We start from the raw sequence: 23,970 nt of genomic DNA, 5'->3' as shown, positions 1-23,970 counted from the left end.
TAGACTTCAAATATGAAAGTTATGTCAGTATATAGTAGTAAAGTATATTTATTAAAGAAAGCTTTATTAAAAGCTTCATTTTATCAACAGTGGACAAATGTGTAACTATTTGATTAAGAATTAATCCGCAACTTTTTTGACAATTTTATTTGCTTAAATAAAGCAGGCAAATTTTTATTTCATGAAATATTGTAACAAATGCAGCAGCTGAAAGCAAAAAGCAGAGGAAATTGCAAATAAGCGAATAATGCTTTAATTAATTGTTGTCAGATCGTGTAGCTGCCAGTGGCCACTGTACTTATAATTTCATGCTAAAATTAAAATACCTATGTATATATATATATATATACTATGACAAGATAAACTCTATCTAAAAGCTGCTTCCAGACACGTCAATAGATAAAGCTTCTTGATATTTAAGATGACAAGCCGTTAAGCAGTTAGTGAATCGCCACGATGACAAGCACAACATTAAGCACAACGTTGGATGCAGTAAAGGATCTAAAATTTAGCATAACTGACTATGTAGTGTTTGTGTTAATGTTAGTCGCTTCGGCGGCTATTGGCGTCTACTTTGGTTTCTTTAGCAAGGCCAAGAATACCACCGAGGAATATCTGCAAGGCAGCAAGAAGATGAAAACATTGCCCATCGCCATATCCTTGGTTGCTAGGTAAAAAATTTATGGCACAAAAGCAGAACTAAATGTTTATATATCAAACTATTGCAGTCAACTATCTGCCATAGCAATCATGTCTGTGCCTGCGGAAAGTTACTCATATGGCTTCAACTATATATTTGTGGTGCTGTCGATGATTGCAGTTGTGCCCACGCTGGTCTATATTATAATACCAGTGTTCTATGAGAATAATGTAGCCAATTGCTATGAGGTAAGCTAAGCTGATAATGCTCTACTCTATTTAATTGCATTTTGTGTATTCTGATAGTATCTGGAAATACGTTTTGGCAAACGGACACGACAACTGGTGACTGCAACATTTATATTAAATTCATTGCTCTTTCTGCCTGTTTTTATGTTTGTGCCGTCACTAGCCTTTTCCCAGGGTAAGCTTGGACCTGTGTGCTGTATAGTTCATCAACTTAAACTTTCTTTTTACTACAGTCACAGGCATGAATATACATTTGATTAATGTGCTAGTCTCATCGATTTGCGTTTTTTACACAATGCTGGGAGGCATTAAGGCGGTGGTTTGGACAGATGTGGTGCAAGGCGGTATTATGTTGTGCTCAGTGGTCATGGTTTGCGTGCTGGGCACCGTTCAAACAGGTGGCTTGGGCGCTGTGCTGCAAAATGCGTACGCAGGCCAGCGACTCAACTTGGAGTAAGTTTAAGCCGTTATTTAAAAAGATTTCTATGTAATTTGTATTTTTCGCTGCAGCTTTAGATTGGATCCACGTATACGCTTAACAGTATGGAGCTCTTTTCTTGGCGGCTTCTTCATGTGGGCAGGACACATTGGTCTTAATCAGAGTTGTGTGCAGCGCATTGTCTCCTTGCCCTCCTATGGGCATGCCAAAAGGTAACTTCATGCAATCAATGCCAACTATTGCTAACTTTTACTTTATTTGCTAGATCGCTTACTATAGCAGGCATTGGCTTTATTATTATAATGGCTATTAATCTATTTACCGGCATTATTATGTTTGCGCGTTATTATGGCTGCGATCCCATGCTGGCTGGCGTAAGTTTTGCATTTAATTCCAAATTGTTTCTATATTTATTTGTGCATTGCAGCTGGTCAGCAAGCCGGACAAAATGATGCCGTTCTTTATACAGGACATAATGGGACACTTGACTGGCATGCCGGGCATGTTCATCTCCTGCGTCTTTAGCGCTGCTCTCAGCACACTCTCTGCTACACTTAATTCTCTAGGAGGCGTCGTTTACTTTGACTACGTTAAGCCTTTCATTAGACACACTGAAGCTCGCGCCAATGCAATTATGAAGTTGTTTATCGTTCTCATGGGCGGCTACTGCATCTTGGGCGGCTTTGTTGTGGAACAGTTTGGCTCCATTATACAAACTGTCATAACTATTTCGGGCATCACTGTAGGCGCCGTTGTAGGTGTCTTCTTGCTGGGCATGTTGTGGCCACGAGCAAATGGCAAGGTGGCAGCATCCAGCACCATCTTTAGCATAGCGGTTATGATTTGGATTATTATTAATGCTCAGTTGAATTTTAAATCAGGACTCATCAAATACGAAGTATTGCCCAATACGCTAGATAAATGCGATGCGCCGCATCTACAAATGATATTGAATGCAGTGTAAGCAATTTTAACAATACGTATAATTAATAATTAAACTTTTCTTTTTTTAGCAGCAGCAATCTAACAACTGTTGCAACTCCAATGTCAATAGCAGGCAATGTCACAGGCACCTTTGAAAGCAATCGCGAGTTTTCTATATACGATGTATCGTTCTTTTGGTATAAACTAATGGGCATTTTGTTAGTTTTTGTCTGGGCAATACCCATGAGCTATATCTGCAAGCCAGACAAGCAGGATATCATAGATCCAAAACTGTTTACGCCATTTGTGCGCAAGTTCCTAAGACAACCTTTAACCCAGGAGCTAGAAGAGATGCCACTTAAAGGCGCACAGTTGCAGCTGGAGACGAAGGTGACGAAACAGATGCTAAATGATGAAGATGCGTAGGAGCTTTCCACTTGCTGAGGGCTTTATAGCTTTATATGATAATTTTAAGGGTCCAACATATCAGTGAGATAAAATAAGATAAAAAAACAATATAATGAAATGATCTTCATACCACTTGCTAACTATTTTGTACACCCTAGAAAATATATAAATAAAATCATATTGCAACCTAACAAACTTTTTATTTTATAAACGGAAGTTGCTTTATAAATGAGGAAATTGATATATATATTCTAATTCTAATGTGAATCCATCTACAGGGTGTGAACAGAGTCGGATTGCAAAATTCTTAAACTAAATCTGCTTTATGACTTGTGCTTAATTTTTACAATGTTGTCAAGCATGATAAGCTGAAACGCGTTTGATAAACGTTAGTGTCCTATTTAAGCAAAGATGCTGTGCAAATTTTCTCCAAGTATGTTAACAGCATTCAGACATTAACGTACTACGATTAGCATTAACACCGGACTGAAGCAGGACAATGGAGAGCACAACTATTTTGGCTAGCACTGCAGCTGCAGCCGCGGCTAGTGTGGAGGACTTAAAATTTGGTATTACAGATTATTCAGTATTTATACTCATGCTGCTCGTTTCCATGAGCATTGGTGTATACTTTGGCTTCTTTGCAAAGGGTAAGAACACTACAGAAGAATATCTGCGTGGCAGCAAAAAGATGAAAGCAATTCCCATTGCCATATCGCTTGTATCAAGGTGCGTATACTTAATTAGTTTCTTTATCATCGCGTGTCAATGTCGTCAGACGCTCAGCATCAATATAGTGTTATCTAAACTTATCTCCGTTTCGCAACACGTAATGCTTTAAGTTGCCAACTAATGCTGCAGCTCGAGCCCTTTTTTACACACTCGCAATAGGATCGTTTAGTTAAATGAGAGAAAATAAATTTTGAACCAAATAACCTGTACACTGCATTGTATAATTATATTTTACTTTATTTTACAGTCAATTATCGGGGGTGGCCATTATGTCAATTCCTGCCGAAAATTACACATATGGCTTTAATTTTATATTCGCTGTGCTGGCCATGATACCAACCGTACCTGTGCTAATCCATATCATTGTGCCAGTGTTTTATGAAAACAATGTTGTTAATTGTTATGAAGTAAGTGTAAAGCATTTAATTAACTTATTAATATTACTATTTGCACTCCAAAAAGTATCTGGAGATGCGTTTTAATAAGCGCACGCGTCAACTGGTTACATTATCCTTTGTGCTAAGTCAATTCTTAATGCTGCCAGTCTACATGTTTATACCATCGCTGGCTTTCTCCCAAGGTAATGCATAAACTTAAAGTTTAAGCTCACAATCAGTTGCAATTAAATTATTTGCTGCTTTACAGTGACTGGCGTTAACATTCATTTGATCAACACAATAGTCTCATCGATCTGCGTTTTCTATACAATGCTGGGTGGAATTAAAGCGGTCGTTTGGACCGATGTTGTTCAGGCGGGCGTTATGTTATTATCCGTCGTAATGGTTGGAGTGCTGGGTACTATTCGTACTGGTGGTCTGGATACTGTCATTGATTATGCCACGCAAGGTGATCGCCTTAATTTTGAGTAAGCTCAGTGTTTACCATTCCCAGGCAATTCTAGATGATCCTTGTTTTTGTAGTTTTAGACTTGATCCACGTGTACGCACCACCTTCTGGAATACATTTAGTAGTGGCATGCTGCTGTGGACTGGCAAAATTGGACTCGATCAGAGCTGTGTGCAACGCATTGTCTCTTTGCCTTCTTACAGTCATGCTAAAAAGTAAGTTGCTGATAAAAAGCAGCTGCTCTGCTAGCTTTACTAACTAAAATGCAATCAATAGATCGTTGATTATAGCGGGCATTGGTTTCTTGGTTATAATGTTTTTTAACGCCTTCGCTGGCATCATTATGTTTGCGCGTTATTTTGGCTGTGATCCAATGCTAGCTGGCGTAAGTTTACAATGCTTGCAAAACTGTGTATTATAGTTAATCCAATTTACTTACAGCTTGTCAGCAAACCGGACAAAATGATGCCCTTTTTCATACAAGACATAATGGGCAATTTGTCTGGCATGCCGGGCTTATTCATCTCCTGCGTTTTTAGTGCTTCACTCAGCTCGCTTTCCGCACATCTCAACTCCTTGGCGGGCGTTGTCTACTTCGACTACATCAAGCCACATATTCGACATACGGAGGCGCGTGCCAATGGCTGCATGAAATTGGTTGTCGTTGCCATGGGAGCTTACTGTATCTTGGGCGGCTTCGTTGTGCAGAACTTTAAGTCAATTCTACAGACTGTGTGGACAATTACGGGCATTAATACGGGCGCTGTCACCGGCGTCTTCTTCTTGGGCATGTTTGTGCCACGAGCTAATGGCAAGGTGGCTCTAACCAGCATGTTCTTCAGCATGCTTGTCATGCTGTGGATTATAATAAATGCGCAGCTCAACTTTAAATCGGGACTGATTAGGTATGATGTGCTGCCCAATTCCTTGGATCAATGCGAGGCGCGTGGCTTCCATACGATTGCAAATGCCATGTAAGTATAGCTACTTATTGTTTATAAGCACTTATTAATGTTCTTATCAAACAGCAATGCAACAATGGCTACGACACCAGCAACAACAACAGCTCCTATGCCGAGCAATATAACAACAGCCTTTGACAGCAATCGGGAGTTCTCTATCTTTGACATTTCTTTTTACTGGTACAAAGTGTTGGGAGCTATACTTATATTCGTCTGGGCAGTGCCAATGAGTTACGTCTGGCGTCCAGATAAGAAAAAGATATTAGATCCTAAACTGTACTCTCCCTTTGTGCGCGGTATGTTAAATCTTCCGAGTCAAGAGCAGGAGCTGGAAGATTTGCCTTTGAAAGAGCCGTTGACAAAACTAGAAAAGGAAAATCTAGCAGCATAACTAATTTAATACACGTTCCTTTCCATCTCTTTTGTATTTTTAAAAGATTTATTTACAAAAGAATATTTAAATGAAAATTGTTCTTATACAACTATCCAGCTACATATAAAAACTGCTCCAACTGATTATGTCAGTTAAGATTAATGGAAACCAAAAACAGAACAAATAAAAATGAAAGTGTTTTCAAGTACTTTACGCTATAAAATTTTAATAAAAATTATTCATTGAAAATGATTATTATTCGCACTATTCGTAATTTAGTTAAGTGGAAAAGATTTTTACGCTTATACAAATGTCGCCTTCTTTGATATATCAGTTAATCAGTTTACAAATTTATATATGGTAAATTTTGTTATAAACTAAATGCTTCCGGTGAGCAGTTTTCGCAAACACAAACAAAGTGAATGTCAACTCAAAAGAAAATTATGTATAGTTATAAAATATATATATGTATATGTAATATTGTAAGTAGCCATGTTACACGAATGGCATTGATAAATTCCAGGCTCTTGTTTTATTTTTATTTGTTTTACTTAATTGTTTGTTAAAAATCTTTTCTTGGATTTTAGCGTAGTCCATTGAATTTTTAATATGTATTAGACTGGTATTAAAGATTATGTCTTAAAATTTAAAAACATCTATTTTACATACATATCTTTATCATGTACTTGTTTTAGTTTTCTCTTTGTTTTTCCAATTTAGTTAAATGTACACATACATATTATTATAGTAAGATGCTTGTAACAAGGTCTGTTTCTGTCAATGTGTGTGTGTGTGTGTGAGTGTAATTGTGTTGTGTTGCATGTGAGTGTGTTTGTGTGTGTGTGTGTGTGTGTGTGTGTATTGGCGGGTTAGAACTAGATATTAGCTTTGTGGTGTGTGTGTGTTTCGTTACATTATTGCTCACACTTAACAAAGTTTACACAACCTGCATCGCAGACAGATGTTAGCCCCAAATGACGCTGGACGAAGTGCATCGAAGCTATCATTGAGAATTGAGACTGCATTGGATTGGGTTGCTCAGTTAAGGATTTTTGAAATATTTTTCACGAAGTTCTGGGGCATCTTGTCGGGTTGACTCGACGTTGCATTTTGTACACTTACGGCACGTACTATAGTTATTGGATTTCATCATCGGTATTAATTAATATTGCTGCTGCTTAGTTGCATGCTTGCGGCGTTGCATGATTCTCGCCATCCTCTGCAGCACGGCTGACAATTTTTGGCTCACCTGTTGACAAACATTGCATTATAAAAATATATATTCAAATGGCTTTATAGACTAACTCACCATTGTCATTTGGCTCTGATTTGTTTTCGCTGTTCACCTGTGACTCCTTGACCGGCGTTACAGGCGCTTCTACCGCAACAGGTTCAGCTTTATCAGCTGCTACTGGTTTGCTCACATCGTTGGTGATTTTGATTGTCTCATCAGCAGCAGCCGTGTTGTTCACTACTGGCGTGCTCTTGACCTCACTGTCGGTAGCCTCCTTCTCGGGCACTGAGGGAGCATCTACCTTCACCTCCTTCACGGAGACATCGTTGGATTCTGTGCTCGGCACTGCACTTGCTACCTCTTCCACTTTGGCTGCTGGTGCTGCCTCCGCAACAGGCTCTGTGACCGCAGGTTCGGCATTATTCTTGGCACTACCATCGACTTCCATTGGTTCGGGTGTACGCTCCTTAACTCCTTCAGCAACTGATTTGGGCTCCTCGACAGCTGGCTCTTTTTCTGGTGTTGGTGGTGCTGGTTTCGTTTCTTCAACTGGTTCTGGAGCAGGAGCCGCATCAGCAACAGGTGTAGGTGTGCTGCTCGCTGTGGTAACAGGCTCAGGTTCTTTCTTTTCCTCTTCATCCACATCCATGGGGGAGGTGGCTTCACTTTTGGGTGGGTCCTCAACTTTAGCTGTTTCTTCAGATACTTCTGACTTTTCTTCGGAGTCATTTGTGCTAGTCTCAGCGTGGTCCACATTGTTATGCTTTTCTTCTTCTTCCTCCACTGCATTCAACTTTTCCGCTGCATCTGGCTGATCCCCACTCTCTGTGGGCTTGGCAACTGTTTCTTTTGATTTAGTGGATGCTGCTGTGGTCTCTTCAGCTTCCTTGCTCTCACTCTCAGCTTCTGCTGGCTTCTCCACCTTTTTATCCTTCTTCTTTGATGCGGCCTAAAACAAATTAATTTTTAAATATATGCCAAACAAAATATTTTCATTACTTACTGCTGCCTTTGCGGGAGTGGTAGCTGCCTTCTCCTGTTTCTCGGCAGATTTTGGCTTAACAGGCTCTTGCTCGACCTCATCATCGGCACCAACATCTAATTTACGTGCACCACGACCGCGTCCACCGCTCTTGGCAGAGCCCGGCGATGTGCGCGCCTTTTTACTTGGTGGCGGCGTAACGGTCTCCGCTGCACGCGTGGGCGTGCCACGGGCACTGGATCGCGTACGGCGGCCACCAGCCACATCCAAGCTGCCACCCATATTCCTCACAAGCTCTTCGCTCTCCCGTTGTGCTCGTTCAACGAATGAGAGGCGTTTCGGCGTGCGTTTCTGCAACAGTTGTTAATATCAAATATCATACATTAGAATATTTAACAGTTATTGTTTAAAAATCTGAATATGCTGTAAACACGACTGAATTCAAGTGGAACACAATTGCCCGCCACATTGATGCGGCATATTGAACAGCATTTTCTACACTTCCCCCACATGTCTGTGTTTGTGTGCGGTGTATGTGTGTGACAAAGTACAGCAAACAACAAAAAGTCGAAAAGAGAACAAGAAAAATAAAAACAAACGAGAGCGAGACAGACAGACGCGCGCGCCGCGGCTTAACGCGAACAAAAGAGACACGCCGACTACTCCAAGTATACGTGTGTGTGCGTGTGTATACTTGTATGTGTATATAAATATACATGCATACACACACACACTAACAAGGGATGTTAGGAAAAGCGCGCGCACACGAGGGAAACAAAATTAACATCAACACGAAACAGCATAAATAGAGATAAATATGAAGGTGCAGAATTAACTGCAACACAAAAATAAATATGTATGATTGCATGTTTCAACGATTTGGAAAAATCTGTACACTGCTCGCTCTTCTAGATAATTCTGTTTGTAGATTTACATGAGTGTGTTAGTGTATGGTTTGCAAGCGTGCTCTTATCGCGAGCCCCGGTGTTAACGATGACTATGCCCATTTATTTCACAAATAAATACGTATACATATGTATACTTAAATATATGTGTTTGTGGGACACTTACGGGTGTCTTTTTCTCATCCACTGCCGGTTCCTCGTTGTTGACCTCAGGCACGGCTTCTGGCTTCTGCAAACTTGTTTCGTCCGACATATTCGTTTAGTTGGCTCTGATATTCAATATTATTTACAAAATACAATTGTGTATTCTGCAATGCTTTCAGTTAATGTTACAACGCTTCGCTTCAATATAGCGAGTCCACTTCCTCTCCCTTTGCACACAATTCCAATCAACTAGCAGGTATATTACGCACACACATGTACATACACACGCCACGCTGAACGAACGCGCAAAAATCTTAAATACACTTAAATCCCAGTTTCGGATTAAAATAACTTTTTAGCTTATCGGCTTTAGCACCGGTGTATGTTTAATTAACGTTTTCAATATATTTTGTTAATTAAAACAATTTATTTAACACTTTTTCGACGTTTTCCGCAACGTAACTCAACAACCGACTTGTTTTCTTCTTCTTTCGATATTTTCTTCTTCTCTTCGCATCATTTCTTTTTTATTCAAACACGTTTGAGTCAAACACAATCGATAACTCGATAAGTCTCTAGAACACGTTTTATTTACTTTATTATTTTAATCGACAAAGTCAACATGGTTTCGGCGGAGCAAGTAAAGGCTATTGGCGGTGTGCTAAACAATAAGGATCGTCCATTAAAAGAGCGTTTCCGTGCTCTGTTTACACTAAAGAACATTGGCGGCGACACAGCCATAGAAGCAATAAGCAAAGCCTTTGATGATGATTCCGCTTTGCTTAAGCACGAGCTGGCCTACTGTCTTGGACAAATGCAGGATCCCCAGGCAGTTGATGTGCTTACCAAGGTGCTGAAGGATACCAGCCAAGAGCCAATGGTGCGACATGAAGCCGCCGAAGCGCTGGGCGCCATAGGTCATCCAGATGTACTACCCATACTCGAGACATACAAGGAGGATCCGGTTATTGAAGTGGCTGAGACATGCAGTATTGCGTTGGACCGCGTCCGTTGGCTACAAAGTGGACAAAAGATAGACGACAACAATCCTTATGCCTCTGTAGATCCATCTCCGCCTGTGGGGGACAACAAGAGCGTGGATGAGCTAAAGGCTATTTATCTAGACAACAAGCAAAGTCTGTTTGATCGTTATCGTGCCATGTTCAGTCTACGCAATCTGCGCACAGAGGAGAGCGTGCTGGCCATAGCAGAGGGGCTAAAGGATAACTCGGCGCTGTTTCGTCATGAGGTTGCTTTTGTGCTCGGACAGCTACAGGAGCCATGTAGTATTTCGTACCTCCAGCACAACTTGGAGGACCGACAGGAAAATGAAATGGTACGTCATGAATGTGCTGAAGCCTTGGGAGCAATTGCAACAGATGAGTGCATAGCGATCTTGAACCGATATGCGGATGATGAAAAGCGTGTGGTGAAGGAGAGCTGTGTAATCGCCTTGGACATGTGCGAGTATGAGAACAGTCCGGAGTTTCAATACGCCGATGGCTTGACCAAGTTAGATGGGACGAAGTGATGACTAACATTATTGTAAATTTGATTTAAATATGTATTATCATTGTTATGTGATTCATCTTATCAGTGAAACAATAAGATAAAATTGCAAGATTTTTACATTTGAATTCTGGGAAAGCTGCATACGTAGTTTGTTACAAATGGTGAAATACTTGAAGTGCCTATACTATATATATTGGTATACAGCGCATAGATGTAACGTTTTAATTATTATCTTATATTTTTAAACATTCTTATGAATATCGATGTGTACAGTCGATGTATTTTAAGCCGATGAATAGAGAGCATGGTCACCCTAGTACTAGAAAATACTCGTGATGGGGAACAGGTGAATAGATATTGCTTAACTCGGTAGATGCAAGAAACGGAACGCGAATGTGAAAAAATCTCTTTAAATATATGTAAATTAGAAAAACTAGCGCGTTAAAGGCAACATATAGCGTCGACAAGGAAAATGTGATAATTACAATACAGCTAGAGCGAATGCAGTACAAGAAAATGCACATGAAAATAACGTGTGGTCAGCAACTTTGCTGCGACATAAGCAACTGAGGAAAATAAATCACATATGTACAAACATACATACATGAACATGCATATGCATACATACATATTAATGTACATGCATACATAATAAAGTACCATAGTTAATAAATAGTTTTTAAAAGTGCAACATAAATTAGTCTGACAGCAAGCATTTAGTGTATACAACTGCAACCAACAAGAAAAAGCCAAAACGTAAAAAATAACGTATGTAACTTCCTCAAAGGAAAAATTGTGTGCCAAAATAATCAACAGAAATTCTATAACCACCGCGCGTGTTTAGTTACGTATGAATATAATTGCATTGTAAACAATTTTACAGCGATAACAGCATCAAAACACAATGTTCAAATACGATTTTGTGCTATATCTAGCAGTGCAGCTTATTCTTGGTATGTATAGCTCTCACACACACATATGCACACATGTGTTATGTATAAATATAAATTCTCTGATTGTGTGCACTGCAATTGCTTTAGTGTGAGTGAGTGAGTGGGGCTGGCGCCTTAATTACGTCTGCCGTCAATAATATTTACGGCTACCCCTCGAGCGCTTTCTAATACATGGGCTCAGATTTGCTTCTTAAAGCTACAGAGAGCAAAATTTGCTGATATATATTTTATTTGTAAACAACAGAATGTGTATGTAAGATTATTTCTTCAATGATGCCTGCATCCAGAAACTTGTTGTTTAGCATCTCGCGTGGGCGCTCTCTCGCTCTTGCTTTAGCTCTTTAACCCTGTCGTTTATCTTTTATTGCTTTGTAGGCAAGCGCCACTCGAAAACTGTTCCCTTACTTTTCCAGCTGCATAATGTGCATGCTTATGTGAGTAAATATCTGCTCACGTGTATGAATATATATACTTATATATGAATGTGTGTGTACACACATGTGCGCTCACAGATACAGATCCAATTACCCATGCACAGTGGTGCCAAGTATAATTTAATTAGTATTAATTAGCAATAATATGTGGCATTTTACTTGTATAATGTTTAAGCTGCAATGTTTATTTTATATATTGAGTGCAAATTAATCAAATAGTACCACTGTGCACTCTAGTTGCATGTGGATTAGCGCACACACAAACACAGAGTTGGCTGCAATCGCATTGGGGTTAAACAGAGGACTCACTCAACGCCACTGTTGGCCAGCGGAGCTAATTTTTGTATAGTCCTGATGCTTTGCGAGTTTGCTTTCAATGGCAACGGCCGGCCCCTCGATATGCCAGCTCACAGATTAGCGTAACGTGCGCCATTTGTATTGGGGTCGTTGGTCCGTGTTTATACCTGATATGGCTACAAAGCCAGGGGACTTGTTACTAACATCCTGTGTGTACATTTAGTATTTAAGCGAGTAAAACAATTTCATACAAACACTGATTTGTTACGTCCTGGACACAGGCTGTCATTTGGTGCATTTCAGCGCTGGCGCCATACTACCCGAAGGCCACAACATATATTGCCAGCATTATGATGAGAAGGATTGCAGTCCCGGCGAGGAGTGCGCCATGTCAACGGAGCAGTGCCAGGTGGAGGGGGAGAAGAGTCCCAGCTGCTATGCGCTATGGAGCTTTGATGAGCTAACGGGTATGCAGAGCTGCTCCAAATGATTTTTTATTTTAATTTTCATAATTTTTTTTTTATTGCTGCAGGCGCTACAAAAATCAAGATGAAGGGCTGCTTTACGAACATGCACGAATGCAATCAGACCACGTGCGTCACTAGCGCGGAGCCTCGCCAGGGCAACATGCACTATTGCTGCTGCAAGGGCTACATGTGCAACATGGAGCACAAGTATATACCGACCACCACAGAGGCAACCACACAAGGTAAGAGAGGCTGCTGCTACGGCTTCAAAAATATAAAAAAAAATTAAAAAAGGGGTTGTTATGCTTACCCCAATTTTGGCATAGCGTATTTATTTTATTTGTTGCCTCATTTTTATTGCATCTTCAGCGGGCGTTGGGTGGCTCCATGCCCAGCCCCCTAGCCTAACTCAAGCGAACTTGTTATTCGTGTTAACGAACTCTCTATGAAGTTGCCTTGATGTGGCTGCCACAGCAGCAGCAGCTGCTGCTGCACATGTTGCAATTTATACACAAGCTTCCCTTAATACTGCTTTTATTTTTTTTTTTCATCTTTTTGATGCCATTTTGCTTTGAAAGAGGATTTGCCCGCTTTGCTTTGGCTTTGGCATGCGTCTTTTGTGCTTTGCACTTTGTTGTATTATTTTGATTTCTTTTTCTGCCTCTTTTATCTCTCATGTATGCACAAATTGGGGGCGAACTTTCGTTTTTTCTTTCGTTTTTCATTTTGAGGCTCTCATCACAACCCTGTGCCAACTACAGGTGCCACTTAAAATGTTGTTCACCTGTAGCAAAGCGTTCTTCTTGTTAAATACAACAATTATATTCTGTTAATTACAGTGCCCAAGGAGAAGACACAGGATAACAGCAATGTTATATACTTTATCATTGGCGCTTCATTATTTACCTTTCTGGTTCTACTTTTGATATTGCTCTTGGCCTTTTATCGGCGTCGCAAGTCGCACTTCAACGAAATACCCACTGTAAGTATCAAACGCTTAACACTCCAATTGAATTTCACTTTAATTGTTTTCTTATTTGATTAGCACGAGGCGGAAATTACAAACTCGTCGCCGCTGCTCAGCAACCGTCCCATACAATTGCTGGAGCAAAAGGCCAGCGGTCGCTTTGGCGATGTGTGGCAAGCCAAGCTGCACGGCATGGATGTGGCCGTCAAGATCTTTCGCATGCAGGAGAAGGACTCGTGGACAACAGAGAATGAGATTTATAAGCTGCCACGCATGCGACATCCAAATATTTTGGAATTCTTGGGCGTTGAGAAGCATTTGGATAAACCGGAATATTGGCTGATATCCACATATCAGCATCATGGCTCACTATGCGATTATCTAAAGTCGCATACGATTACATGGCTGGAGCTGGTTCGCATTGCCGAGTCCATGGCCAATGGCTTGGCACATTTGCATGAGGAGATTCCTGGCACTAAGGCGGAGGGCTTGAAGCCATCTATAGCTCATCGCGACTTCAAGTCGAAAAATGTTTTGCTCAAAGGCGATTTGACCGCCTGCATAGCTGACTTTGGACTGGCTATGATCTTTCAGCCAGGTAAACCCTGCGGCGATACACACGGTCAGGTGGGCACACGTCGCTACATGGCGCCCGAGGTGCTGGAGGGTGCCATTAACTTTAATCGCGATGCCTTCTTGCGCATCGATGTCTATGCCTGTGGCTTGGTGCTGTGGGAAATGGTCTCGCGCTGTGAAGTTGTGGGTCCGGTGGGTGAATATCAGCTGCCATTTGAGGCGGAGCTCGGACAGCGTCCCACACTCGATGAAGTACAAGAGAGCGTTGTCATGAAAAAATTGCGTCCACATTTGCTGAGCAGCTGGCGTGCCCATGCGGTAGGCATATGCCTTAATTGGCATTTAAACAATAACTAAAAATCTATTTCGTTGTGCTCTACAGGGTCTTAGCATATTCTGCGACACAATGGAGGAATGCTGGGATCACGATGCTGAGGCGCGTCTCAGCTCTTCTTGCGTCATGGAGCGCTTTGCACAAATCAACAAGTATCCGACTAGCCAGCTGCTAATCAAGAATCACACAAACATTGATGATGCCAAGGAGACAACAAATTGCTTATAGAAGCGGTACTAAATCACAGTCTCAAAGCGGACTGTGATTCGAGCAACAGAAAGTGTCTTTGAAGCGCTTTCAATTTCAAATACAAACAATTTAGATTCATTTAAGTATTGTGCATAGGCAGCTCATCGAGCATGTGCTGCAATCATCAGCAATTTGGCACAAGCAATTTACGACCCATTATATCCTTTCCCACGCACCCACTTAGACTTAGCTTAGCGTTTAGGCTAAAACAGAACAAAATTCTAGACATTGTGGGCCGATTGGGTCCCATTAACAAAACTTATACTTACATGTTTATTTGCTAGTTCATCTCACATTAACTTCATTGACTGATTTCATTTATAGATGCATAATGCATTAATTGTTTTATATTTTTGTTCTTTAAATTGCAAATTGTGTGCGATTTTTTGTAAGCTGTTAAAATTATTGCCAAGCCCCCAGCCATTCTTGTTGATGTCCTTTTCATTTAAGCGTAGACAAGCTTTGTCCTTGTTAGCTGTTAAGCCTAGAGTGTAAATCTATTTTAATTTTTATTATGTATACTCGTAAGCTTTGATTTTAGATTTATGCACAATCACTTAATTTGTGCTTTTAAAACAATACTTTTTAACATTTTTTGCTTAAAATAAATTACATTTATCTTTTCAATTTGATTTTGCTTTACTTTATTTTATTATTACTATTATTTTATTCTGATTGTGCCAATTCATAGGCGTAGACGTATATATGCATAAAATATTCTACTGAAGAGTACAAGATACACCTGAAGTTTTCAAATGACAGTTTCTTTTTATTATATATAATGATAATACACACATACACTTAAACTTAGGATCATTGTAATACAAATGAAAAGCAAAAGCACAGCATTCATAAGTCAAATGTATTATTATTATTACTGTTACATCCACACATACAAGCGTACTTGCATATAAATAGTTTGTCTTGGACAACTTTAGTGATAATGCGACGTGAAGAAGTTTAATTAATCGATCTAATTATTGAAAATTAAATATTGTAAATTGATTTAATATGTATGACAAACAAAATATATCTTAGTTTAAGTAAACGAAACTCTGCAAAGTAATCACAAGACATAATTTCATTATATCAATTGCAAACAAAACATAAATATTTAGGTACATTTAATATTTATACTTATTTAGCCACTAATGGCCGAAAACAGATACAAACAATGCTTCATTACCTGATTTTAATTCTGAGCAACTGACATTACAAACATAAATAATTTAATATTCAACTCGATAAATGATAGTAGCAATAATTTTGTTAAATTTCTTTTTTTTTATAATTATTTGAATGGTGCTGAAAATACACATACATACATATTAACAATATATATGTCAAGAACAAATGAAATAAGCAACTGCAAACAGTATTTAAATCAAAGATACTATAAATAATATAACACGGTAGATTGTTACATATCACATGAAAAATAGAATGAAACATTTCGGCACAGTTTTTTATACTACATACTCAACAACGATTTTGAACCATTTTGATGAATAAACTAAATTTCTGAATACTTTTTATATGCAAGGATTACATACAAACATACATACAAACGGTCCCATTGCCTGGATGTGGGGCGCAAAAAATGTTTAAAGTTTATTTTGTATGTACATTTGTATATTCAAAACAAAGATTTAGCATTAAGCCGAGCATGTTTGATGTTTTCAAAACACTCAATTAAGATGAAAAAGTTTTACGTATAAAATCAAAACAATTATAATATAAAGGAACAGCATACTGTGAAATCGATTGGATGTCGTGTTAATATAAAAATAATTCATAAAAATGAAATAAAAATAATAATAAAGCAATTGATATTGATATTAGTGTGTGGCTTTATTTAACCGAGACACAAACCATATTTGTCAGGCCTGCGTAGTAGGCCGGCAAAGCAGTGTCATTCACACACAAGCAGTGCAGTTTAATATTTACACAAATACACAACTTGAAAGTACACACTACTACTTACTTACATTTTATATACACAATTTAAATACATACCACAAAAAAAAAGTAAACTTAAAAATGGAGTCACCTAAGGCTAAGAAATCGGCATTCAGAACGCAATTGAAACGCCATACAGACGGGCTGTCTTTTGAAGAAACTAATATAGCGCTCAGTGATCGGGATTACGGACTCATGCATCTTAGGAGAAACAGATCCTCAACACCATATCCATGCCAATCAAAAGGTGTGGATGCCATTACCTTAAGGGCACGTCTTAGTGAGCAAGAAAATACCGAAGAGAAAATGATGCTAGAGATAATCAACGAAACACAAAAAGAGCAAAAAGTTCGCGGCACTCCACATCCGCGCAAAGGTATCGCTCTAAATCCAGTCGCACTGATCAAATCCATTGTTGAAATGCAGGGTGAACTTAAAAATACAGAAAAGAAAAGTCGTAAGTCAGGACGACGCCGTTCTGTGGATTCTAATTCAAAAAAACATGTTGAATTTCTCACTCCATCAAACAGTCAGTTGGGTTTACTAAATAAGAAGGTTGGCAGTGTATTGGAAGATGTCATACGAGCAACTAATGAACGTCAGCTGACCTTTGCGGAGCGTCGACGGCTGTTTAATGCGGGTGAATTCACAATAGCAAAGAATGGCAAAAAGATGAGCGAACTGGTGATGAGTGACACAAAGCCACAAAGTTTCTCTATGGACAGAACAGCAGAGGAATTTGATGATTATATGAAAAGAGAGGGAATAACTCGTAAACGAAGTACAATTATTGGTCCTTGGAGATATTCGAATAATTAAATTAAAATTCCAGATTTTATGTGCTGTAAATAGACTAGACAATACATAAAAGCGCTTTTACTAAAGCTGCACTGTTTTTACAGATAAAAAGATTACATATAGCCAGCTGTCGTTTCGCTTTATTACAACTTTTAATCATAATACATATATTGAATATAATACGTTATACAAAGAGAATATATAACTTAGAGGGGGCAAATATATATGCTATAGTTACTAAAGGTATATAGTTAGAATATACTGGGGGACCAATCAATCATGTACAAAATCTCTCTGCTCATATGTACGTATGTATGTAGTGTTGTGACCTTGGACCATTTTAAACCATGTCCACCAGACATCATACACTCGAGAGCTGTATCTCAACACACGAATATTAAGCTGTCGTCCATAGTGTCGCTCAACATATTTTATGTTAGCTCCGACACCTTCGGAAATGTGGGACTCGACGCTATCCTTAAGACTCACTATATAGCACTTGCATGAAATCGAGAAGTGTTCTCTTCGAGACCAAGATACACGCCTTCGTAGTTTTCACAATTGTTGTTTTATGATATCTGCTGATAAATAATTCGTGCGACTTTGTTATTATTGCCCTGGTACTAAAAAAGTATCACCGGCATCCCGTCATGCTTCCAATCATATTTATACTGTACGGCCTATATATTGTTTATATACCCGAGTAAGAGGGTACTACAACAATTTAATAAAATGTGTTGAGTATACCATAGACTCGTCTATTATTTCATATGTGCATTCTTTAATATGAGATTTTGTTTACATTATGTTCGTAATTCTAGGGAAATACACGGCTAGATGGAAAGCGAAAACAACCCTTGATATGAAATTCAGTAACAACAACTTGCAGCTATACAAACATATATAATATATACATATGCTGTTAGGGACGGTTTCTAGGTTTGTGTAAAGCGAATGCACTAGTTGGGCAAAGGAGTTGTAAATTGTAAACTGTCAGAGTACGAGTATACAAGAATATACATATATAAGTGGTTTATAGCATATAGTGGCATATATTTGTCCATACGAATCGCTGATATATATGAGACGGCTCAGTAGTTGTCATCGTTGCTGGCCGAGACGCCGCACTTGGAGCGCAAAATGGCCGCCAGACGTTGTGTCAACGGCTCTGTTGGCGACTCCGAATCACTGCAGGAGGCCGAGGCCAACTTGTTGCCTAGAAGCAAATGCTTTAGCTGCTGCTGCTGCTTTGAGTTGCCAGCTCCAACTTACCATTGCTGACATCCAGATCGGCGGCATGGCAATCCTTGTTTCCAAACTGCAAATTGAGCGGCACAATATCATTGTCGTCCTCCAGCAGCAGACTGGAATATGAGTGCGTGGTATTGTCACTGCGACCGCCACTGCCGCTGGAGGAGTTGCGTGATGAGCCAGAGTTGTGATGCGATAGCGAGTGCGAGTGAGCCGCCAAGCTGCCAACTGCGGCTACATCCTGTGGCTCATCAATGGGCAGCTCGTAGTCATCGCCACTGCTGCTTTCTTCCTCATCCTCCGGCTCTGCGTCGACTTCATCATCATTGTCCGCATCTGATGAATTGCTGCTAACACTATCCTCCTCCTCTTCACAGTCTGCCGCAGCTTCGAGCTCCAGCTCCAAGTTCAGCTCAGGCGATGAGGATTTGTTGTAGTTCTCATCGCTGTCACTAGCTGCAGCCACTAGCAATTAAATATATTATAAATATGCTTTTAGTTCCATTGTTCTGGCTTACCACGCAGCTTGTCCAATATGAGTGGATAGAACTCCTTGGCCGTTGTATTGTTTGGCTCGTATTGCAAAACTGCAAGCGCAAGCGAATAGTTATAAATATCTTATCTGTTGGATCAAGTTTATGCTGAACTTACTCAATTTGCAGTATTTCAAAGCCTTCTTGTAGTCCTTGAGCATGACAGCAGACAGAAACTGCGTAGCAAACAACATTCAGATAACATTGTTCATGGTAATATGCTACAGGCTAAAGGCAAAACTTGGCCGGGCTTAAACTTAAATGCGCGCAAACCCAATTTATTAGCAATCAATAAGCGCGAGTACAAAAGCCAACAGCCAACAGCCAAGTTATGCACAGCCCCACCCACTTACCTCGGCTAGAAATTCTGTTGGTGCTGATATGCTTTCATCGGCGTCTGTGTACTCCGACAGGCTCTGGCTGTGATCCAGATCCAGGTCCTCGCAAGAGGCGGATGTGGGCAAGCTGGCAGCAACAGCCGCAGCAGCAGCAGCGCCCGTCATGATGTTTATAGTGTTTGTCGTATTCTGAGTTGTTGATGTTGCAGTTGCTGTTGTTGCAACCGCATTATCTGTGTGGCAGCAACTGTCCGCATAGACGCAATTGCCATTTGACTTGTCCGCTTGCAGCTGCAAGCGAATTCAAAAACAATTGTTGAAATAATTAATTACACTTTCAATTGCCACTTACATTGGCCATGTTTCCAGTGCTTAACGTTTTAATTGCAAACGCATATTCCAAGTGCCAGCTAAAAGTGTAAAATACTTTTGTTAGTAAGTGTAGCAAAGGTAAATTGGTCTGACCTTTATGTGCACAAAGGTCTGAGATATTTTTAAAATGCCAAATGCTAATTTCGCTGCCACTGCCACTAGACAAATGCAGCTAACAACCATATATGTGTGTGTGTGTGTGCGAGTGTGTGAGCCTGTTTGACTTATTACTATGCACTCTTCACTCAAAGGATTTGCAATTGCCGCAGACAAGACCGCATGCCATACATGCATAGACTTTGCTCTGTCTGTGGCAACAACAACAACAACAACAAGCAAAATCAAATGGCAAAGGCAATGCTGCTGGGGGTTTTAACGAGCCGCCACACGCTAACGCAAGCAACACGGCAGTTATTAAGACTCTACTATATGTATATACACTGCAATTATAATAGTTTAAAGTCAGCTATAAGAGCTCTATATATATTTGTTGCTATAGATGTCTCAGCTTTATATTATAAATGAAAAATGTAATTACCATTTGAAGCACTAATTTAAAGTAAATTGAATTCCCATTTTTCAAAGCCACCAGCGACAGCTATTTTTGCAATTATTTATTATTATTATGTTGCCAGCTTGGCCACTGCTTGTTTACGCGCCAACAGTCGACACCCAAGTGGCATCGCTTGCGGGCTTACCTGCCAGCCTCTCATCATTGATCAGAGGGCAAGACTAGAAGCTGGGAGCGCAAGTCGCTTAGAGAGCGTGAGCGACAGTCAATGTTTAAGTTATCAGCAAGAGAAGCGCCGCTCGCGTCTTTCGCTCGTATGCGCTCAATCGCTCTGCGCTAAGCGAGAGCCTCGCCGCTTTGAGCATCGTACGATGGGGGTGGGGGTGGGCGCACTTTGTGCTGACTGACAAATAATTTGCTTTTCATATTTTATACACTGTTGTTAATGAAATATGCCAATTAATAAATTTAACAAAGACTTAAAAGCTATTTTAAATGCACGAATGTTAATTAAATACAATTTGTATTTATATTTAATATCGATTATGACATTAAATGATAATACGCTTTAATAAATATTATATTAAAGCAAAAAAATACAGTTTTTTATTTAACAAGGACTTAAAAATTATTTGAAGAGCACGAAATGGTAATTAAATAAAATTAGTGTATATAAATAATATCTATTATGCAATTAAATAATTCTTCCCACAACTAAACTTTATAAATATTGCATTTAAGTGATACATTTGTTAAGCTTAAAGCCATAACTACAGCTTTTTACAGCGTATTTTGTAGTCGTTAGTGCTTATATTAAATGTTGATTGTGCGTGCTATGCAGTCTCGTTTTGTTTTCGCTGGTAACTGGTGTGAAATGGAAATGCGAGAAATTGTTTACTCTTTATGTTGTTTTTGTTGTTGTTTTTGCGACTGTTTCGTTTATTATTTCGTGCATTGTTGGGCTTTAATTGGTGCTTGGCATACAGCACCGCTGGGTATGCTACAAATATTTTTCCATATTTATGCAGCAATGTTTGCGCATGTGTGTGTCCGTCTGTGTGTTCATTCAGTAATTGAAAGTTATTTACGTAAATTTTATACCAACTATAGTATACTGGCTGACTGGCTGCTGGCGCACACTGTCAAGGACATGCACTCGCTTTATGGCCTGACAAGCCTTTGATTTAGTGCATTGATTTACCAATACTGCAGAGCAGTATGACTGCTATATAAGTATGAGAGAAGTCGTTATTAGCACTGTTTACCTGGCCATTATTCGACTTGTTTACTCTGCCGCTGTCTGGTCAAATTGTACTTAATTACATGTCAAGCTGCTGCAAAGTCTTCCATTCTAATTGATTTCGAAAGCTGTTGCTGTCAGTTCAGTTCTCTTTGTGTGTGTGTGTGTGTGTCGCACGTCAGTCATTCAATTGTCTGTGATTTGTTTGTTTGCCATTTCCAGAGCATGGCAACAGTTTGAAGGCAACTTTAAAGAGTATGCTACAGTAGACCAGACACTGTTTGCTTGCTAATTTAGTTTTCATTTTGTTTTAAGCTTTTGGCATTTTCAAATGTCAGACATGTCTGGCTTGCCGGCTCGACCGTGACTGTCATTGAATTACAAATAAATGCATAAAACTAACTGTCTAGTAAATCACTCAGCACACTGTAAATACTATATAGGCAACTTATTGATTATTGAAAGACAACGCAAATGCGCAGCAGCTGCTGCTGCTCCCAGCCAAGTTTAATTTGCATTATTAAAGTGCCTAGCGGCAATTTTAATTTCTATGCCGACCACTCAAGCTAATGAATAATTGCACAATGCTTGCTGCTATTCGAAGTCAGCGAACCATAAAGTTGCTTACATATACGCTGGGGTCACATGTCGGTCAGCATAACAGCAACAGTCCAACAGAGTCCAATTGCAATATGTATAATTTATGCGCACCAGCCCAAGCAGGCAGCCAACTAAACAACAAATAAAAACTGTAAAATCGTTTTGGCGACAGCGACGCGACATGGCCAGTGTGTTTGCCAAATTGCTGGCGCTGTGTGTGGCTTGGCGTGCGCCAGCGCCAACATCCTGGACTGCTAGCCTACAATTACCGCTACTTGCAGTAAATACTCAGACCACCTGGCAGCCAAACTAGTACTAACTATATGGCATTTGTTGTTATTCCTGTTAGCGATAACTGTCACTTGATATTATTCAATAAAAACGAATTTATGTGGCAATTTATACATTTTGGCTATTGCAGTGGCTATTTGGGCTGTTGCCCTAGTCGAGCTCGTTATAATCATTACAATATAACGTTTATGGCTTTAAAGTGGCGCTCAGTTTGTTTGCCCTAAAAACTGCGCTATGGATTTATAAAAACCACATACAAAGCAAAAGGTACGCTTTGTGCTTAAGCTGTGCAGCTCAGTGAAGCGAGATATGCACAATTGTGTGTGTGTGTGTGTGTTTGTGGTGTGGGAATTTGAAAATGGAATGCCATGGTGTACATGGCGTATGAGCAATCTAACCTCATTTCAGGCGCTATTATTATATGCGTTGCTGACAATGCGGTACAGGCAAATAAAAAGAAATTGCACGCATTGCATTGTTGTCGCATATTGCATTGTCAATACGCTGGCATTGTTTACGCCATTAAATTTGTATACGCGACTTTAAGCTGTAGCAAGTCGTTCAAGCGATAATTATAATTATACGCCCATAGCAGACGCTGACACCAAAACGTAAGAAAAGAGAACAAGCGCCACTTGTCTTTGTATGTATGTGTCTCTGCACTCAGAATGCCGCATGCAACTTAAACAACATACGCAACATCTCTGTGTGTGTGTGTGTGTTCTAGTGGTCTATACTTGAAATAGTTACAAGTGTCGCGGCTTGGGCGCAAACTTATGACAAGCGATAAATAAAAAGCAAGCACAAAACTATTGTGTGTGTTAGACTAAGAGGCTTTTTTATACTCAAGGCACTGAAGCTTTAAATTATAAATGCAGCAATTGCCAGTTCGCATGTGTACGCAACATTTGAAGGTCCTGCTAAAGCCGCAACGCACAAGCTTAGTGCATCATTAAAAATGCTTTAGGCAGCAAAGTTTGTCAAGTGCCTCGCACTTGCCACAGGGGTAACATTTTAATTTCAACTTTAACCAACCACAACGACTAACAACAAATAATTGCAATGAGTGATGGCTGTACTCACCTTAAATTATTTAAGCGCCTTGGCTGTGCTGTGTGTGGCCTGTGTGTGAATCTCTCTGGATATGCCCGCTTCAATTAGCGCTGTTTAAACATTAAACAATTGTGGCCACACGCTTTAAACTCGATTATTTGCTTGGCCTTACTACGCAGTTGGAAAAATTCACTTTATTGCTGTTGTTATTGTTTTAGTGCGAGAGTGCAGCAGCAGCAACTAAGTCGTTGCATTAGAGTCCTTGCAGTTATTTCAATTTAAAGCACTGTTGTATTTATATTTTGTATATTATATTATATATATGCTTTTGCTTTATTTGTTTGTGTATATTATTAAACTTGCAGGCGTAAATAAACTTTATTTGCATAAACTGTATT

The 23,970-nt window shown here is 39.6% G+C and overlaps 7 protein-coding genes across 10 annotated transcripts; 5 read left to right on the top strand and 2 right to left on the bottom strand.

Annotated features, from left to right (window-relative positions):
- Positions 1–457: 457 nt before the first annotated feature.
- On the top strand, positions 458–2,840 carry LOC108602008 (sodium-coupled monocarboxylate transporter 2-like). Of its 3 annotated transcripts, none has more exons than XM_017990012.1 (8): positions 458–671; positions 729–888; positions 946–1,063; positions 1,122–1,341; positions 1,399–1,539; positions 1,593–1,701; positions 1,755–2,287; positions 2,347–2,840. In XM_017990012.1, the coding sequence occupies exons 1-8, from the start codon at positions 541–543 to the stop codon at positions 2,675–2,677; spliced, it is 1,743 nt and encodes a 580-aa protein (XP_017845501.1). In that variant the 5' UTR covers positions 458–540; the 3' UTR covers positions 2,678–2,840. The 3 variants fall into 3 exon arrangements, with proteins under 3 accessions (XP_017845501.1, XP_017845500.1, XP_017845499.1); XM_017990011.1 differs by having other exon boundaries at positions 2,344–2,840; XM_017990010.1 differs by having other exon boundaries at positions 2,341–2,840.
- A 272-nt stretch (positions 2,841–3,112) lies between these two features.
- LOC108602142 (sodium-coupled monocarboxylate transporter 1-like) lies at positions 3,113–5,609 on the top strand. 2 transcript variants are annotated; one of them, XM_017990174.1, is made up of 8 exons: positions 3,113–3,388; positions 3,639–3,798; positions 3,854–3,971; positions 4,037–4,256; positions 4,312–4,452; positions 4,514–4,622; positions 4,679–5,211; positions 5,266–5,609. In XM_017990174.1, exons 1-8 carry the CDS (start codon positions 3,159–3,161, stop codon positions 5,588–5,590), a joined length of 1,836 nt encoding a protein of 611 aa, XP_017845663.1. In that variant the 5' UTR covers positions 3,113–3,158; the 3' UTR covers positions 5,591–5,609. The 2 variants fall into 2 exon arrangements, with proteins under 2 accessions (XP_017845663.1, XP_017845664.1); XM_017990175.1 differs by lacking the exons at positions 4,514–4,622; positions 5,266–5,609 and having other exon boundaries at positions 4,679–4,794.
- A 46-nt stretch (positions 5,610–5,655) lies between these two features.
- On the bottom strand, positions 5,656–9,325 carry LOC108604311 (brain acid soluble protein 1 homolog). The gene is made up of 4 exons (XM_017993733.1): positions 8,860–9,325; positions 7,810–8,139; positions 6,882–7,755; positions 5,656–6,821 (listed from the first exon to the last, which is right to left on the bottom strand). Exons 1-4 carry the CDS (start codon positions 8,944–8,946, stop codon positions 6,751–6,753), a joined length of 1,362 nt encoding a protein of 453 aa, XP_017849222.1. The 5' UTR covers positions 8,947–9,325; the 3' UTR covers positions 5,656–6,750.
- Positions 9,326–9,382: 57 nt separating this feature from the next.
- On the top strand, positions 9,383–10,453 carry LOC108604312 (deoxyhypusine hydroxylase). The gene has a single exon (XM_017993734.2). The coding sequence runs from the start codon at positions 9,460–9,462 to the stop codon at positions 10,366–10,368; it is 909 nt and encodes a 302-aa protein (XP_017849223.1). The 5' UTR covers positions 9,383–9,459; the 3' UTR covers positions 10,369–10,453.
- Positions 10,454–10,721: 268 nt separating this feature from the next.
- Positions 10,722–15,195, top strand: LOC108601679 (activin receptor type-2A). The gene is made up of 6 exons (XM_017989588.1): positions 10,722–11,302; positions 12,315–12,500; positions 12,566–12,742; positions 13,340–13,482; positions 13,546–14,361; positions 14,426–15,195. Exons 1-6 carry the CDS (start codon positions 11,254–11,256, stop codon positions 14,603–14,605), a joined length of 1,551 nt encoding a protein of 516 aa, XP_017845077.1. The 5' UTR covers positions 10,722–11,253; the 3' UTR covers positions 14,606–15,195.
- A 1,371-nt stretch (positions 15,196–16,566) lies between these two features.
- Positions 16,567–17,500, top strand: LOC108604820. Its single transcript, XM_017994430.1, has one exon. The coding sequence runs from the start codon at positions 16,667–16,669 to the stop codon at positions 17,402–17,404; it is 738 nt and encodes a 245-aa protein (XP_017849919.1). The 5' UTR covers positions 16,567–16,666; the 3' UTR covers positions 17,405–17,500.
- Positions 17,501–18,265: 765 nt separating this feature from the next.
- LOC108604819 (clumping factor A) lies at positions 18,266–23,867 on the bottom strand. Its single transcript, XM_017994429.2, has 7 exons — positions 23,603–23,867; positions 19,858–19,915; positions 19,521–19,796; positions 19,286–19,343; positions 19,153–19,221; positions 18,656–19,099; positions 18,266–18,599 (listed from the first exon to the last, which is right to left on the bottom strand). Exons 2-7 carry the CDS (start codon positions 19,864–19,866, stop codon positions 18,475–18,477), a joined length of 981 nt encoding a protein of 326 aa, XP_017849918.1. The 5' UTR covers positions 19,867–19,915; positions 23,603–23,867; the 3' UTR covers positions 18,266–18,474.
- Between the last annotated feature and the right edge of the window lie 103 nt (positions 23,868–23,970).

Source organism: Drosophila busckii, chromosome 3R (genome assembly GCF_011750605.1).
Source record: "Drosophila busckii strain San Diego stock center, stock number 13000-0081.31 chromosome 3R, ASM1175060v1, whole genome shotgun sequence".
Lineage (NCBI taxonomy): Eukaryota > Metazoa > Arthropoda > Insecta > Diptera > Drosophilidae > Drosophila > Drosophila busckii.
This window is presented reverse-complemented; position numbering and strand designations above follow the sequence as displayed.

Coding starts and splice junctions, on each gene's coding strand:
- LOC108602142 (XM_017990174.1), top strand. CDS start 3,159: ATGGAGAGCACAACTATTTTGGCTAGCACTGCAGCTGCAGCCGCGGCT. Junction 3,972..4,036: donor ATCGCTGGCTTTCTCCCAAG/GTAATGCATAAA, acceptor GCTGCTTTACAG/TGACTGGCGTTAACATTCAT. Junction 4,623..4,678: donor GTGATCCAATGCTAGCTGGC/GTAAGTTTACAA, acceptor ATTTACTTACAG/CTTGTCAGCAAACCGGACAA.
- LOC108602008 (XM_017990010.1), top strand. CDS start 541: ATGTTAGTCGCTTCGGCGGCTATTGGCGTCTACTTTGGTTTCTTTAGC. Junction 1,540..1,592: donor TCCTATGGGCATGCCAAAAG/GTAACTTCATGC, acceptor TTTATTTGCTAG/ATCGCTTACTATAGCAGGCA. Junction 2,288..2,340: donor CAAATGATATTGAATGCAGT/GTAAGCAATTTT, acceptor TTCTTTTTTTAG/CAGCAGCAATCTAACAACTG.
- LOC108604311 (XM_017993733.1), bottom strand. CDS start 8,946: ATGTCGGACGAAACAAGTTTGCAGAAGCCAGAAGCCGTGCCTGAGGTC. Junction 8,140..8,859: donor TGGATGAGAAAAAGACACCC/GTAAGTGTCCCA, acceptor CAACTGTTGCAG/AAACGCACGCCGAAACGCCT. Junction 6,822..6,881: donor ATCAGAGCCAAATGACAATG/GTGAGTTAGTCT, acceptor GTTTGTCAACAG/GTGAGCCAAAAATTGTCAGC.
- LOC108604819 (XM_017994429.2), bottom strand. Junction 19,222..19,285: donor TTTGAAATACTGCAAATTGA/GTAAGTTCAGCA, acceptor TTGCGCTTGCAG/TTTTGCAATACGAGCCAAAC. Junction 19,100..19,152: donor CATATTGGACAAGCTGCGTG/GTAAGCCAGAAC, acceptor TTTAATTGCTAG/TGGCTGCAGCTAGTGACAGC.
- LOC108601679 (XM_017989588.1), top strand. CDS start 11,254: ATGTTCAAATACGATTTTGTGCTATATCTAGCAGTGCAGCTTATTCTT. Junction 12,743..13,339: donor CACAGAGGCAACCACACAAG/GTAAGAGAGGCT, acceptor TGTTAATTACAG/TGCCCAAGGAGAAGACACAG. Junction 13,483..13,545: donor ACTTCAACGAAATACCCACT/GTAAGTATCAAA, acceptor TTATTTGATTAG/CACGAGGCGGAAATTACAAA.
- LOC108604820 (XM_017994430.1), top strand. CDS start 16,667: ATGGAGTCACCTAAGGCTAAGAAATCGGCATTCAGAACGCAATTGAAA.
- LOC108604312 (XM_017993734.2), top strand. CDS start 9,460: ATGGTTTCGGCGGAGCAAGTAAAGGCTATTGGCGGTGTGCTAAACAAT.